The following is a 15441-nucleotide window of genomic DNA, read 5'->3' on the forward strand; positions in this document are numbered from 1 at the left end:
GGCCTCAGGGTCAGAGCAGCCCTAAGGCTTGCTCAGGACAGGAGCATCCTCCTGGTTGCGGCATTTGTCAGTGGGATCTGCGCACTGACAAAAGCCTTGTTTTTTCTAGTGTTGGAGCAAATCTGCACAGCAGTGCTACAATGATTGAGCAACTTGCTGCTGCAGCTTTCACAGCTTACGGCGTTTGGTATTCCGGCTATTACCTGACTAACCTGGCACGTAAGTAGAGGTTTTCCCTGGGTGTACCTGAACCTGGCTTTTGTATGTCTTCTTGCTCTTTCTTAGTGCCTGAGTTATTTTGAAACAGAAAGAGCACTAGGGTACCACTGGTTTGGTAAAGCCCCTGTCAAAATGTTCAGTTACAAGGGGATTACTGTAGCCACAGGGGCAGCATTTGCAAGGCAACCTGCAGAGGTCCTGTTCCCTCCACGGGAGAGTCTGTGGCAGCAGAATCTGTCGTTTCCTCAGTTTCCTGGGACTAGCAAGACAGCTTTGAAAATGTAAATGAAGACTTTCTTAGAAGGCCTTCTACAGACTTAGCAATTCTCCCCAGAACTGAGTGAAAGCTTCTTTCACTCTAAATTTTGTCATGAAGGGATTTGACTGCCTAACATAACCCTTGACTGCTTGCTAAGATAGAGATTTCCTTTGCAGTAAAATGCAAACTCCAAAGCAGTGAGTGTCTACTCCAGAACCCCAGAGCAGCTGCTGTGCTCTTCTACAATAGAACTGTCAGGGCTCAGGGGGATTTTGGGGAAGCTTTTCTGGGCAACTCTTTTCAGCAACTTAATGGGAATTAGTACATGCAATTTCTTTTTTAAAAAAACATACCGGAAAGACAAGACAACAAAAGCTGTGTTTTCTGTTGGACAGAACAGAAGCATTGAGTGTTAAAGAACAATCTGCATTTTCTTGATCGTGCTTGTATTCATTTACTGGCTAAAGTCCAGAGTGTAGGTACATCCAAGAATATGGTCCTGATCTCTTGCTGGCTGTGTGAATGAAATGTGTCCTGGAAGGATGTTGAGAAAGGAAAATAATCTGTGTTTGGGTTGACTTTTTCTCTTCTGCGGGATTCTCCAGCCAAGGCAGTTTTCTCACAGCATCTGGTTCATTTTCCCTTGCCCACTACAGGCCACCTGATCCATGTATTCAGAGGTGCAGATCCTGAGGTGAGTGAGAAAGGAACATTTCATGTCTGTGGTGTTTAAGAATTGTGGAGCAAGCTGTCAGCTTGGCCTGTGGCAGTAGAGTGTTGAGGGCCACCTGGGCAGGCTGAAAGAAAAGCCATTTCCATGTCTGCAGCAGCAATAGCAAAGGCATTGCTGGTTACTTCCTACTTTTCCAGTTCAGAGCTCTCAAGGAATGAAAAGCTCAGTTTTGCAGAGAGAATGTTGCTTCTTGATAGTAGCCAGGGTGGAATATTTAATGCAGAGAAATCCGTGGTTCAGCTGAATTAGCCCATTTTAATTAAGTCAGAGTGACTTAGAATCCCATTGCTATCAAAGTTTCTGATTTGTCCTTAGTAGAGCTTGTTATTGAAATATAGCTGAATAGAAATAAGTGCTGAATAGAAAGGAGGTTATAAATGATAGATAATGGCCTGTCCCTCACACTACTGTCTGTCCACAGATCACAGAACCAACAGTGGTCTCTGCCCCGGCTCCCTCTGCTCCTGGAGAAGAAGCCAAAGAGGAGCAAATTGAGCAGTATGACCACGAGGGTGCAGCTGTGGTCACACCACAGCCTGAACATTCTGAGCCAGTAAGTGCCAGCTGTGGCTGGTGCTGCCTTCAGTGCAAGGCAGAGTGGCAAGTTTCTGACCAGCCAGCACTTGCTGTTGCTGGCTGAGGATGCTGAGTGCTGGAGTCCTGCCAGGACGCAGCGATTTCTTGCAGCCTGTGAGAGCTGGAAAATGGGCTTTGATCTGTCATGTTTAGGCCCCAGCTTCCTGGCATTCTGGTAGGGGCCAGCCTGAGCATGAAGGCTCTCTGTTCTCAGAGCAGGGAGCATGTCAAAGACACTGTGCTCAGCCTTCTCAGATACACAGGAGACACTGTGGCCTGGAGAGTCCTGTCCCCCTCCACAGACCGGCCAAGTAGCTGCAGGCACAAATAATGTTGATCTGACCACACAAGCTCTTTGTGGTGCTTTGTCCCTGCAAACCTCTTGGGTGTGCTCACTTGGGAGTATTTCAGAGACACACTGGGGATGCAGAGTTGCTGCTTGAAGTCAGGGATTTTGGTGCCTTTGTTGCCAGGTTGTTCTTATAGCTCTTCAGGCAGAGCAGCCAGTAGCAGAGCAGACAGGTGCTCTGAGTCTGCCTGTTTTTTGGCTCTTGATAAGCTGCAAGGAGATGATGGTGTTGTCCATGAAGCTGTGGGAGGCCACTCGTGTCCCATGTGGCAAAAAACCCCAAATGGTGTAGTTCTGAACCCTTCTTCTGAGGAAAAAGCCAGAGACTGCATGTGTTTGTTGATCCTTTCTATTGTGTAGTCTACTTTGAAAACTGCATTTGAAAACTGCATTGGAGCCTCGAGTGGGAGTAAAGCTGCAAGTCCTTGACTGCTGTCTTGTAATGCTCAAACCATGATGTACACCTTGAAATTCTGGGTGCTCTATTTGAAGTCAAACAAGACTCTTTGTGCCTGGGGGCTGCATGGGCCAAAAGGACCCAGGGGTGCTGGTCAAGAGCAGCTGAACATGGGCCAGCGCCTGGCCAGGTAGCCAAGGAGGCCAAGGGCATCCTGGCCTGTGTCAGCAGCAGTGGGGCAGCAGGAGCAGGGCAGTGACCATCTCCCTGGGCTGGGCAGTGCTGCGGCCATAGCTGGGAGTGCTGTGTCCACTTGCAGGCCCCTCTGAAGCAGAAAGTCCTTGGGGGGCTGGAGCGTGTTCAGAGAAGGACATGGGAACTGGGGAAGGGTGTGGAGCACAAGGCCAAGGAGAAGATGCTGAGGGAGCTTTAGCCTGGACAACGGGAAGCTGGTGAGGGACCTTCAGGCACACTTCCATAGATCCCTACCATAGATCCATAGATCCAGTGCTCACCTCAAGGGCTGCAAAACATCCCTTCACTGCATCTAAGAACTTTAGACACTGGACTAGGTGAAACTTTCATATTTTTGTTTTTGTATTTGTTTGTGAGAAGGAGAAGCCCTGTGCAATTTCTCTCTTTCCAGCAAACAAAGATGTTTTTTCTCAACCTTTCCTGCCCTTTTCCAGGACTGGCAGAGATTCTGCTTGAATTTTAGTTTGCAAGGAGGCAGTTTTGGCTGATGCAGTATTTTTGCATGAGAATACATAGTTTGGGGCAAGGATGTTGTTGCTGAAGGAGCTGTTGTGATGGCAGGCCAGCAAGTAGGGCCTTGCACATCACTTTCTGGTTAACAGCTCCTGTGCCTTTTTGCAGCCCAGGGAATCAGTGTGTGTTGTGCTTGGGAATTGTGCAGGAAATCAATGCCCTTGCATTCCTCACCTCTGCTGGTCCTCAGAGATCAGAGGAGCTGGAAGGGGCTGGGCTTTATTTCTGATTGCAGCCCCTTTAGCACTGTCAGTGTGGTCGAGTCCAAGAGAAACACTTGGCCAAGCACAAATGCTGCAAGAGTGCAGTTCCCAGTGCAATGCTCTGGATCTGACTGCATTCCATAAGCACCTAAATGCTCCAGATTTCCTGAGAGTGTGGTTTATTGAAGGAACAGAAGAGCAAGTTCAGAATTGTGCTGACTGGGGCACTGGCCACCAAGTGTTGATGTGTCTAGCAACAGAAAGGATAGTAAAGAGAGATTAAAAAATGGGAGCTCTGTATGTCTATGTATCTATCTGAATCGTCCTGGCTCTGCTCCAAAGCAGTTGAGGATGCAAAGCTCACCTAAAGGCATCCCTTCAGGGGAGGAGGAGAGACAAGATCCATTGACTGATCCTGAGCAGGCAGAGATGTTTCCCCCTCCAGAGGTGGTTGTTTTTTCCCCTCATGTTTTCCTCCTCCAGCCTTTCTGACCTGAAGCCTCCTTTTTATCCTTTAAAGTTTTACATGTTCTAAGAGGGTGGAACTATCCCATGCTGTAGTTGAGGTCTGGTGACTTTGCTCATACATGTATTCATGACTCATGTTTCCTTCACTGGCATTCCTAAGGGTGTAAAGTGCATTCATTAATGGGGCTTTATGAGAGTTTCTGTGACTGCTGGTCAAATTTCCCAGTTAACAAAAGAGGGAGAAGAAACACCTTGGTCCTCTTCCATATACTGAGGTGGCCATAGAGGCTCTCTGACCTCCATCAGAGGACCTTTGCATGTGTCCTTATCTCCTGAATGACATGCATATCTAACAAGAGTGTGGATGTGAGAAAGGCAAGAATGCTGGTGCAGGCCTGAAGAGAACATGAACTCCAGAAGTGTCTCTCACAAGGGCTGAGCTCACCCAGGAAGTCACCTGCAGAGCCAGGATGGAGCTGTGGGAGGGGGCAGGGTGTCAGTCACTACTGAAAGACAAAAAGGACATGGCAGGAGCAGAGGGAGGCCCTCAGCAGAACCTTGAGAAATGCCACACTTTCCCTGTCAGCTGCCTGAGAGGCTGTTGGAGCTTCAGCCCCAGATGGCCCCAGATTGCAGTGCCAGGGACACTTTGGAATCTGTGCCTCCCCACGGGCATAGAATGATCCAGGGGGCCTGCAGCACTGCAGTGCTTTGGGAACATGTGAGGCCATCAGTCCTTGAGTCTTGGCCCACAAGCATTCCACAATGCTGAAACCCATCTTCTCTTGCTTTCTGTGCAGGTCCTTCCAGAGAAAGAGCAGGAGCAGCCTGCTTTATCAGAGATGCCACGGCAGACTCAGGGAGAGCTGTTCCCAGCCCGAGAGCAGGAAGAGCAGCTCAGGCAGCAGGTGAAAGAGCCACAGGAGAAAGGCCAGGTAAGCCTGACTTGCCAGGTGTCAGAGGGAAGGGCAGGAAGAGGGGCTTAAAATGGAGCTCTTGGGACTGAGAAAGCCAGGAGTCTCAGAGGCACTGAAAGCACAGAGCCTTGGAATCTGCAGAGATCATCACTGGGACAGGAGGGTTACATTTGAAGTGGAGGAGGGTAGGGAAGCAGAAAGAAGTAGCTGAATAAATGTGATTTTGAGGCTGCAAGAGGAAAAAGCTGAGCCTGATGGCAGCTTCCAGTCACTTCTCTGCATTTGTCTGTATAGGACATCAAGGCAGAGCCACAAGCAGAGCTGCCCAAAGCTCAGAGTGACACTATGGCAGTGAAGAGGAAGAACAAGCAAGACATGAGAACCATCCAAGAGAAGAAGAATCTCCATCAGCAGAAGGGCAATCAAAAAAAACAGGCGAGTGAAAGAGTGGCAGCCATTCCACTCAGGAAACTTCCTCTCTCTTGTTCTTTACAGAACATTGAGGAACAGCTTCAGGCGGAGCTGCAGAAAACTGAGGCTAGGATCAAGGCGAGGGAGAAGAGGCAAGATGAAAAAATTGAAATCAACAGAGAGAAAATTAATCTCCTCCTTCAGAAGCAAAATGCTCTTGAAAAGCAAGTGAGTGAAATAGCCACTGCAGTCACCAAACTGGTGGTTTCTGCCCTCCTTGCCTTTTCTCTGCAGAGCAGCAGGTGGGTGGAATGATGCCTCTGAAAACCATCCCTTTGAGGCCTCTATCACAGCTGCTCTGAAGGACAATTCCTGGCCTGCTGGATCTCACCTGATGGTCTGGACAGAGGGATTACTCCTTTGGCCACGTGGCCAGCAGTCATCCAAATGAACTCCTGCTGGCTTCTGCCAGCTCTCCTTGTTTCTTGAGGTGTTTTTGCAGGTGAACATGGTCACTCAGATAGATTTGGAATATGAGCTACAGGCTGTCTGTATTCCTTGTGAATCTGCTCCTGTTCTGTGCTTTCCCTTTCCTCACAGCTGATTACTCCTGGCTGACGGGGACAAGCTGTAGTCTCTGACTGCTTTGTTCTCTTTGACTTGAGGTGGAAGTGTCACCATCCTACCTGGCAGCCTGCAAAGACTTCCAGGAAATGACAGGCGATCAAGAACCCCAAGGCTGGCATGAGGCACAGGAACTGTACCAACCTGAGATGCTGCAAGATAAGCACATCCCGAGGATGGTGCTGGAAAAGAGAATTCCATGGAAGGAGGTAGAACACGAGAAGGAGGAGCTGCAATGTGTCTGCAGGCCTAAAAGGGGGGAAGGAGTCCTTGGGCGGAAGTGGAGAGGTCATTGCTGCAGTCATCCTTCAGAACATGAAACTGGCTATGAACTCAAGTAAAACCAGCCTTTGATTTTACAAGTGGACATCCAAACCAGTCCTGTTGAACAGTTCTCCATGTGGCTGACAGCAGCTTCCAAAGGGCGTGCATTTGAAATGGGACCTCGGGGCAATCTCTGACAGCCACCTTCCTGACACAAACTCATTTCTTATCTCAGATCTACACAGGCTCTGTCACTGAACCTGCTGCAGCAGCAGCAGCGCCGTCCCAAGGATCCTTTGCTTCCCAGCCGGAGAAGTGGAGCTGGGGCACTTGGTTCACATCCCACACTGACCCAGCTGCTGCTCAGCAACAGGAGATCAACAGTGCCTCCCAGGAGCAACAGAGTACGTCTGGTGTCTTTGTTACCCGAGGGACAGTGTATTGTGTGCAGGTGTCAGCACAGCTGTACCAGACGGTCCTCCTCAGTTTAGTGTCACAGGGACATTTAGGAGTCCCCACAGGAAGTGCTGGCAGTGCTCCGAGGCAGTGACAGAACGCTCTGGGTGTTCCTGCTGCCTCTGGGGGCACCTTGGACTGCCTGGAGTTTGCCTGAGCTTCCCTCTCTGCCGAAGGCGGAAGCAGGGATTGCTCCTGGATCAGCAGAAGGCTGTGACCGCTTGAGTCTTAGCAATTGGCAGAATTCCTGCTCAGATCAGTCTCTAGAACACATCAAGCCCTTTGTGATTCTGCAGCACAAGGCATTTATTCTGCTCCTTTCCCATAACAACTGCCTGTGCTGTGCTATCAGATAAGACCTGGTAGGGCTGAGAACAGAGCCTAGTTGATGCTGCGTCTGCCATCACATTCTTCCCATCAGTGCCTGTCAGTGCTCATGCTTGGGCTTTGCCAGCCTTGTTGTGGTAGCTGCCCTGGCCCTGAGGGCTGGTGGGACCGCAGAGGCTGGAGCCTTCCGTAGCCAGGAGAGTCCCGATGCTGCCTGGCCGCTGCAGCGCGGAGCTGCCTGAGCCAGCAGCCCCTTGTCTGGGCTGGCTTCTGTGTCACATGGCCTGGACCCATGAGAGGGTCAGCATCTCCTCTGGGCAGCTGTGTGTGTCATGCTGCTGCCTGAGGAGCACTGCTGTCCTCTCTGCCCTTGCCCACCATGCTGAGTTGGGAAGATGGGGACGTGTGTGCTGCCAAGAGGGTGAGTCCAATGGGAGCAATTGATCCATGCTTCAGGGTGAAGAGAAGCAGTGTGGTTCTTCATGTAGGGCACAGGTAAGGGCATCTTTGAGCTCACCCTGCTCATAAAGAGTGAGGGTTCTGGTCCTGAAAGCCCCATTGGGACTGGTTATAGCATGAGCAGATCTGGTTTACAAACACAGAGGCATTCTTCTGGCAAACTGCTGCAAGGTGGAGAAGATGGGAACCTCTGGCAATATTTCTCCTGTTCTGAACTTGGCATGTGTTCAGAGGAGTTGATTCTAGGTACCAAGATGCATTTAATCTTAGCAAGTAGGAAACCTTTTCTTGAATCTCACAGTGTTTTTCCCCAAGAAAACAAAGGCTTTGTTATTTCCAGCTCTCCTTAATGTTTCTAGATGACAAACTTATTTGCCTTGGAAGCTGTTGTCTTCTGGTGTCTGTCTCCTCTGAATGTATCTCCCTGTACTTCCCTGTGTATCTGCTGTCAAGAGCTCTCTCTCTTTGAAGGACGCTAGAAAATCAGTCTCTGTGCCAGCCACTTGTGCTGCGGAGCTGCCTGTCTTCTTCTTATTGTTCCTGTTCTGTTGTTGTTGTTCTTGTTGTCAGCCAGCTGATCGCACAGGGCTCAGAGCCTCAGACATAGGGGCTGCCTTTTGTATCTCCTGGAAGCTGGGATCTCTGCATTAAAGTGAACGTCTTGCATGTTGTTTCCCACAGGGAGAATGGTGAAGGTGGACAATCCCATTATAAAATACGTTCAACTGGAAAATATTGGCAGTGGGTGAGTCCAACCAGTGATAATTTTACAAACTATGCACCAGGTGTTTGATGGTGGAATATCCACCAAGTGTGAAGTCTGACAAGCTGCAAACATATTCAGACGCTGGGGTTAGATTGTCAGTGCTGATCAGAATTTTTAAGTGTGGCCAGAAGGCATTGCCAGAGACATGTCCATGCTTCCAGTGTCCTGCATGTGGGCTGGCTTTCACTGCAAGATCTAAATGTCTTCTCCTTTTTGGCAACTATTTTGTTTCTAGGATATTTGGAGATGTTTGTAGAGCACTCGACACTACCACAGGAGGAGAGGTAAATGTCAACAGCCCCCACGGACTCTGCTGTACTCAAGGGCTTTCCCTTCTGGTGTGAGCAGCTGTGGCCAGAGCTTTGGGTAGAGATGTACTGAAAAGGCACGAGAAACACAGACTGGTACCAGCCTGCAAAATACATTTGGGACAGTTTTTGTCCTTCTCAGCTGCCAGAAGGAAGACACGGAGGGCAGCAGTTCATTTCAGAGAAGGATGTGATCACTCGCTCTCAGTTGCTAAAACAAAGGTGGTGCCTTAGAGCATCTCACTGCTCTTTGGGGCTACAGCTTCAGAGTCCTGAATTCTCACTTCTGGTTGCCAGAAAATACATCTGAAAGTTACTGGTAGCTGCTTAGCCACCAGCAGTGCTGCACTTGGGAACTGCACATAGGGAGAGATCTGCAAGGTGTCCCTAAAATCCCTAAGCCCTTCCCATAGCCCAAGAAGTATCCACAGCATATTAAGGCATGGATGACTTCTTCTGAACCCCATACAAAGCAGCAGGGAGTGTGCTCAGAGGTTTGTGGCTGATAGTTGAGACACCACTGTTATCAAGTGGACAAGGCAAAACCTCAGTGGCCACGTTTCCTGTAACTGGCCCCCAAGGAGCAGAGAAATGGGCTGTTGGAATGTCTGTTCCCATTCAGATGTTGTCTAATCACAAGGCAGTTGGCACAATTTGGCTGTGTCATTGCAAAATCCCTCACTCCATGGGAGAAGTTGTTCTCATGCCACCAGCTTTTAATGTTACTGATTTTCAACATCATTTTAGGTGGCCATAAAGAAAATAAATCTTCAAGGACTGGTCAGGAAGGAAGTAGACTTCAATGAACTCATGGTCGTGAAAATGAAAAAGCACCCAAACATTGTGAATTATTTAAAGAGGTGAGTGGTGAATTATTTAAAGAGGTGAGTGGTTGTTGTTTTATCCCAGCAATGTTTGTTGACATACTGCAAGCATGCAAAGTTAAAAACCCTCTTTGGTCACTGGGAGAAAATAGAACTGGTAATTATTGGTAAATTCACTGCCTCCACATTGTATTGAGGCTTGAATTTTTCAAATTTTTCTCAAATTTTTCTCAGCACCTTATAAGTTCTGATAAACCATCCTAGAGAGGATTTCCCTTGGATTCTTGTCCCTTTTCCATTGCTATGCATGCCAGGAAGACTAGGTGTTTATTTCCAGAAATAGCATGTGTGACAGGCTTTTTATCTGGGCTCTTACTAAACTGCACTTTTTGCTTGCTGCCCACCGAGGACATCTCCTTTCTCACAGCTGTGCCTTTCTCCTTGAGTCTGCACAGATTGCAAACAATGCACAGCCAAGAGGGAATGTCTATTGCTTTTATTCTGTTCTCATCACAAAGGCACCCGGAAACAACCCTTATTGTTTTCCAACAGCAACGTTGTTGTTTTCAAACATGCACGTTCATCTCCACCCCTTGTTTCCTTCTTTCAGCTGCCTTGTGGACGAGCAGCTCTGGCTGGTTATGGAGTACATGGATGGAGGCACTCTGAGTGATGTCATCAGCAAGACCTACCTGTGTGAAGACGAGATAGCTGCCATCAGTCGGGAGGTCAGGGATCCCACCTGTGCTTCAGAGGCCTTGGGCAGGATTGTCTGGGAAACAGGGGCTCAGACCTGGAGTGATTTCCTGTATAAAGCTTTGTTTCTGTGTTGCTGGTATGCTATGGGCAAGTAAAATCATCTCAAGGGAACTGCCTGCCAGTGCCCCTGCACTCACTGTACTCTGTTCCTTTACTCTTACCTTCTGCTGTTGTATTCTCACTCTCTCTCGTGTATTCGTATTTGCTGTTCTTCACCTTGCGTCTCTAAACGTTTGTCTTGAGCCTGTCTGCACTGCATTCCTTGCCTGTAAAAGCAAAGGTGCTGGTGGCATTTGAAACGAATGGCAAAGAAAAAGAGACTCATTTCACACAGTCCTTAGCTGAAAAGGACAGTAGTCACACAAAATAGTGTTTGCTTCAGGAAGGTGACTGATGTGATACTTCCAAGCCTGTGCTGATGCCAGCAATAAAACCTTTATCATGCAGCCTCTCACCCCAAAAGTGATCCACTTCACACCACTTTTTCTTTCTTGGCAAACCCTCATTTGGAGGGAGCATATCCACTGCAGCAGCAGTCATCCTGCCTGGTTTGCAGGGGACAGTCTACAACAGCAGGCGCTGTTGCCCTTTCAAAAGCTGACATGCCTTTCCTCAGAATGGTCCTGCTCTGCAAGTGTTGGAGCAGCAACTCTTCCTCTCAATGGCACTGTGTTCTGCCATTACTCGCCATTCCCCTGGGGAATGGGAATCTTTTAGAGCTGTTTCTTGTGTGATGAAATCACATCACTAATTTTTGCCCTCCTGTTTCTGTTTTCTCTCTCAGTGCCTGCAAGGACTGGATTTTCTTCACTCAAACCATGTGATCCACCGAGATGTGAAGAGCAGCAACATCCTTCTCAGAACTGACGGTTCTGTCAAGCTGGGTCAGTATATTCCTGGTCAGGTGCAGCACTCAGGGACGTGGGGTGAGGGGCTGCTTTGAGTGACTGCCAGCTCCCCAGAAATGGTGCTGGTGGCAGTGCAGGGGCCCCTGCTGCAAACTATGGGCACAGTTGCAACGTGCACAGAAGTATGACAAGGAACAAGGAGTCAAGAGGGGCATTGGTTGGTGTATGACCCTTCCAGAGGGAGGGAGCTACAAGTCTAAAGCTTCAGAAAAATAAAGGCTGGAGGTAGTCTAAAAAATGAGGGGGTTTCTTGAAGTGGCCAGTTCCATATTTCCTTGGCTAAAGCCCTGAGGGAACAGAACAGGGACAGATTTTCAGCAGATGACATAGTGCTTTCTTAGACTGAGAGTGGGGAATTCTTGTGCTTGGTTTCCTAACTTGAGCTGGCTTTCGTGGTATGTTTTTTTCTCCACAGCTGACTCTGGCCTCTTTGCTCAGCTCACCCCTGAGCAGAGTAGACGGAGCTCAGTGGCTGGCACTTCTGGCTGGATGGCGCCTGAAGTGGTGACAGGTCAAGCATATGGCCCCAAAGTGGACGTATGGTCTTTTGGAATCGTGGGCATCGAAATGGTGGAACAAGAAGTTCCTTACTGGAATGAAACTCCTGATTCGGTAAGGTGCAAATACTCCCTGATCTCGTTTGTCTTTCTCACCTGTCCCATGTCCTGTGTGCCATTGGACAAAGTCCCATTGCCATCTGCTGGCACCATTTCCACCAAGGTCCCCTTCTAAAAATGTCCCTGTAGCACATCAGCATCTGCAGTCGACTTGGTTGAAGGGAAGAGGAGGGTAACCAGTTCAGAAATCTGCCATTTTGGCCTCCAGCCATGCCTGATACTTCTCATTTGCTTTTTGAACAATGTTGGAGTTCTGTTTCTAAAGGAAATGAATTTTTCAGTGGAATGGTTGGATGTATGATAAATTCCTTCAAAATGGAGATTGAATCTTCCTAGTTTCAATTTTATAGAAAAAGAAAAAAAATGGAAAAGGAAGAGGAGGAGAAAAGGGAAAAGAAAAAAGAAAAAGTTAGACATAAAGGGAAAGGAAGGGGAAAAGGAAGAGAAAATGAAAAGTAAAAAAAAAAAAGCAAAAGAAAAGGAAAATGGGAAATGGAAAATGGAAAAAAGCGAAAGAAAGAAAGAAAAAGAAAAAGAAAAAGAAAAAGAAAAAGAAAAAGAAAAAGAAAAAGAAAAAGAAAAAGAAAAAGAAAAAGAAAAAGAAAAAGAGAAATTAGAAAAAACCACCAAAGCAATGCCCAGGCAATTCTGCTTGCTTTTCCCTTTATTAACCAAAGCACATCAATTTTCCTCCAAATTGTACCATCTTTTCTAAATCCTGTGGATCTTCAAAACTTTCAGGCTTTCAAATCATCTGTACATTGTTTAGTCATGTGTGTGGGTGGCCTGGATAAGTTTAGGATGTGTTTTTCTCCGACTGCAGTTAGAATTGTACACTAAACCCTTGACTGTTTCTGGGTTCTTTAACAAGTTAATGAGCTTGCAACCCGGTGCCTGCGGCTGGGATCCAACGTGGGCAGTTGATGCTGGTGCTGTGATCCTTTACCACAGGAGCAGGGCCATCCGTGGCTTGCACAGTTATAAGGACAGTGAGGACTCCAGCTCCCTACCATGTCCAGTGGCTGAGCTCAGTTGCAGAGAGACAGCATAAAACCTGCTTTGTGACCTCTGGGAGTGTGGGGAAAGAGAAGGAAATTTTCCTCTGGGTTGAAGAAGAAATTAACAGTGTCTCTTTGATCACCATCTTTTTCAGTACCACCAGCACAGAGCTGTTACTATTGTGGTGGGTGCTTTCATGGAGACTCCCAGGCCTCTTTCCATTGCTATTTATGTCTAATTTAGATGGATTCTGCATCTGCATTTTTTTCAAGAGGAGAAAAAAGACCTGATTACTTTTGTTTCATGGAAGTGGTGCTAAAGGGACCAACAAGCAGTGCAAAGATTCCTTTCATGTAATAAGCCTTGGAAATAGTATGGATAGAGCAAACTCCCCCTTCCAAACTGCCTGTCAAACTGGTGTGAATCCCCAGAGAAGCAAAATGTACTTTTGCTGATGTAGTTCCCACTAATGAAATCAGCTGCCAAGGCAAGATCTGCTGAATGTTGGAAAAGCTGTGGCTGCATCGGGCTTTAGGTTTTTGGTTGGTAAAGGAAAGTCATCCCTGGGTCTCTACCAGGGAAGAAACTGCCCTGCAGAGTGGAGCTTAAACAATGGGCTCGGGGAGTGCAGTTACAGATGGCAAAGAAGCAGCTGGAGCCTCATGTTTCTTTTTTCCCCAGCCTCAACTCCTGATAGCCATACAAGGTACACCAAAGCTGCAGCAGCCCAACCAGTTCTCACCTTCCCTGCGTGACTTCCTGAGCTGCTGCCTGCAGACAGACGAGGCACGGCGCTGGTCTGCCAAGGATCTCCTGCAGGTAAAAAAAATGCCAAGGGGCTGAGGTGAAACAGTGTTCGAGGGATGGGCTCCTCCTCCACTGAGGTCCGAGGCACCAGATGAGCCCCCTTCCTCTTCACCTTCACTCTTGGTGCTCTTCAAATGAAAATGCTGAGGAGTGCTAGACTGGGCTGGGCTGGCAGGGCTCTTTAAAGGTCATCTGTGTCCTGCAATGAGCAGGGAGAGATCAGGTTTTTCAGAGCCCCTTCCCACCTGACCTGGAATGTTTGCCCCATCCCTACCCAGGCTCTAAGGACAATCTGTGCCAGTGTGGCACCATGCTCCAAGGAAAGAATTCTTCCTTAGATCTAATCTGACTCAATCCCCATTATAGATTATAAATACTATCCCATATCCTATTGCAACTGAATGTGTTAAAAAAAGGTATCCCCTACTTGCTGAGAATCCCCTTTGAAGTACTGGAACTCGGCAATTAAATCTCCCTGGGGTCTATTCTCCTCCAGGCTGAATAACTCGAGGTCTCTCAGCCTGTCCTCAGAGGAGAGGTGCTCTGTCCTCTATTTCTGTTGCCCTGATTTGTAATTTGGTGCTGTGTTCTGTTTTACCTAACGGCAAAAGAACTGAAGTAGAGCATTGCAGGGTAGAGAGACATGGAATGGTGGTGGAGGAACCCAAGGCTGCCAGTCCTGGCAGAGCAATCTGGAGAGATTTGGCTGTGGGCAGGAGGGGCTCTGAGGGGCTCACTGTGAGCCTCTGAGGGGCCCTGGTTTGTGCCCCCCACCCCACCCTTAGAGGTTTCTGGCACACAAACAGGGGTAGCTGAAAGGGACTTGTCCCAGCCCCATCTGCTGTCTGGCATGCTCAGGCAGAGGGGAACTGGCCCAGGTTGTGTGGCAGACAGGGAACTGCAGGACCCAGCACCAGTCGGCTGGTCCTGCTGGGAAGGAAGGTGCCATCCAGCATAGGAGGGGCAAGGCATGGAAAGGCAGACACTGCTCTGTGTGCCTGTGGAAATTAGCACGGTGCCTGTCTTTCTAAGACAGGGACCTATGTGAGTCACTGGAGTTTCCTGAAGGAAGAAACCTCAGGGACAGAAAGCACCATTTCTAGGGCACTGGCAGGGAAAAAAATCCCAGCAAGATGGAGAAACCAGAATAAAAGGATGAGTGGGATTCTGGGCCAGGTTTGCCTGTGATGGCAAGGTCCTGCACATGACAACTGATGGGCAGATGGTCCCATTGTTTTACTTTTTGGGTTTTTCTAGGAACTAGAGGAATCCTGATTGAGTCTATGAAGCACTGAGCTTGGAATGTCATCGTTCACTGTTCTTTATTGTGTTTTGTTTTTTTTTTTTTTCCTGTGGACAGCATCCATTCATAACATCAGCCAAGCAAGTGTCCATCCTGGCTCCACTCATCATCGTCCTGAAGAGGATACAGGAGAGAAGAATGTAACAATCAAGTCAAGATGTTATCTCCACAACCAGTTTAGAGTAGGATTGTAGAGTAGGATTGTTAAAGAGTTTTCTAGAATTGGATTGTAGAGGAGGATTGTGGAGTAGGACTGTAGGAGGATTGTTGAAGAGTTTTGTAGAATAGGATTGTAGAGGAGGATTTTAATTAAATAAAGTTTCTGAAACATTAACTCATTTGAAAGATTCCCCTCCTTCTGACCCCTCCAGAAAATTCAACACTTCTGAATTCCGAGTTGGTTTTTATGGGTGTTAAGTCACACTTAGGGCTTCTTTTGTATGGTTTTTAAGTGGGGGAAGGCTCTTCTTCGTTCATCCTTTCCAGATACTGCCTTTGGACCATGGCCCACTGGCCAGCTTTTGGCCAGCTGTAGTATTTTTAGTTGAGGCAGAAAGGGCAATGGCATTTGCAGGAAAAACCAAAGGGGGAGTGGTGCAGCCAAAACATCCTGTGCAGATGCAGGCCTTCAGCTGTGACTCGAGAGCATTTGGGTGCCTGCCACTTGGATTTGTATCGTGAAGGGCAATGTCTTTGGCTGGAGGAGAGCCTCGCTCAGCG

General features: G+C 48.0%; 1 protein-coding gene across 1 annotated transcript; it reads left to right on the forward strand.

The window, feature by feature from the left end:
* The first annotated feature begins 77 nt into the window (after positions 1 to 77).
* LOC146763774 (serine/threonine-protein kinase PAK 3-like) lies at positions 78 to 15016 on the forward strand. The gene is made up of 15 exons (XM_085566467.1): positions 78 to 219; positions 1135 to 1172; positions 1633 to 1764; positions 4773 to 4907; positions 5184 to 5528; positions 5966 to 6133; positions 6424 to 6592; positions 8112 to 8175; positions 8432 to 8480; positions 9252 to 9364; positions 9939 to 10056; positions 10872 to 10971; positions 11411 to 11607; positions 13293 to 13430; positions 14779 to 15016. The coding sequence occupies exons 1-15, from the start codon at positions 141 to 143 to the stop codon at positions 14863 to 14865; spliced, it is 1932 nt and encodes a 643-aa protein (XP_085422593.1). The 5' UTR covers positions 78 to 140; the 3' UTR covers positions 14866 to 15016.
* Positions 15017 to 15441: the final 425 nt, after the last annotated feature.

This window comes from Lonchura striata, chromosome Z (genome assembly GCF_050655825.1).
Source record: "Lonchura striata isolate lonStrDom1 chromosome Z, ASM5065582v1, whole genome shotgun sequence".
Lineage (NCBI taxonomy): Eukaryota > Metazoa > Chordata > Aves > Passeriformes > Estrildidae > Lonchura > Lonchura striata.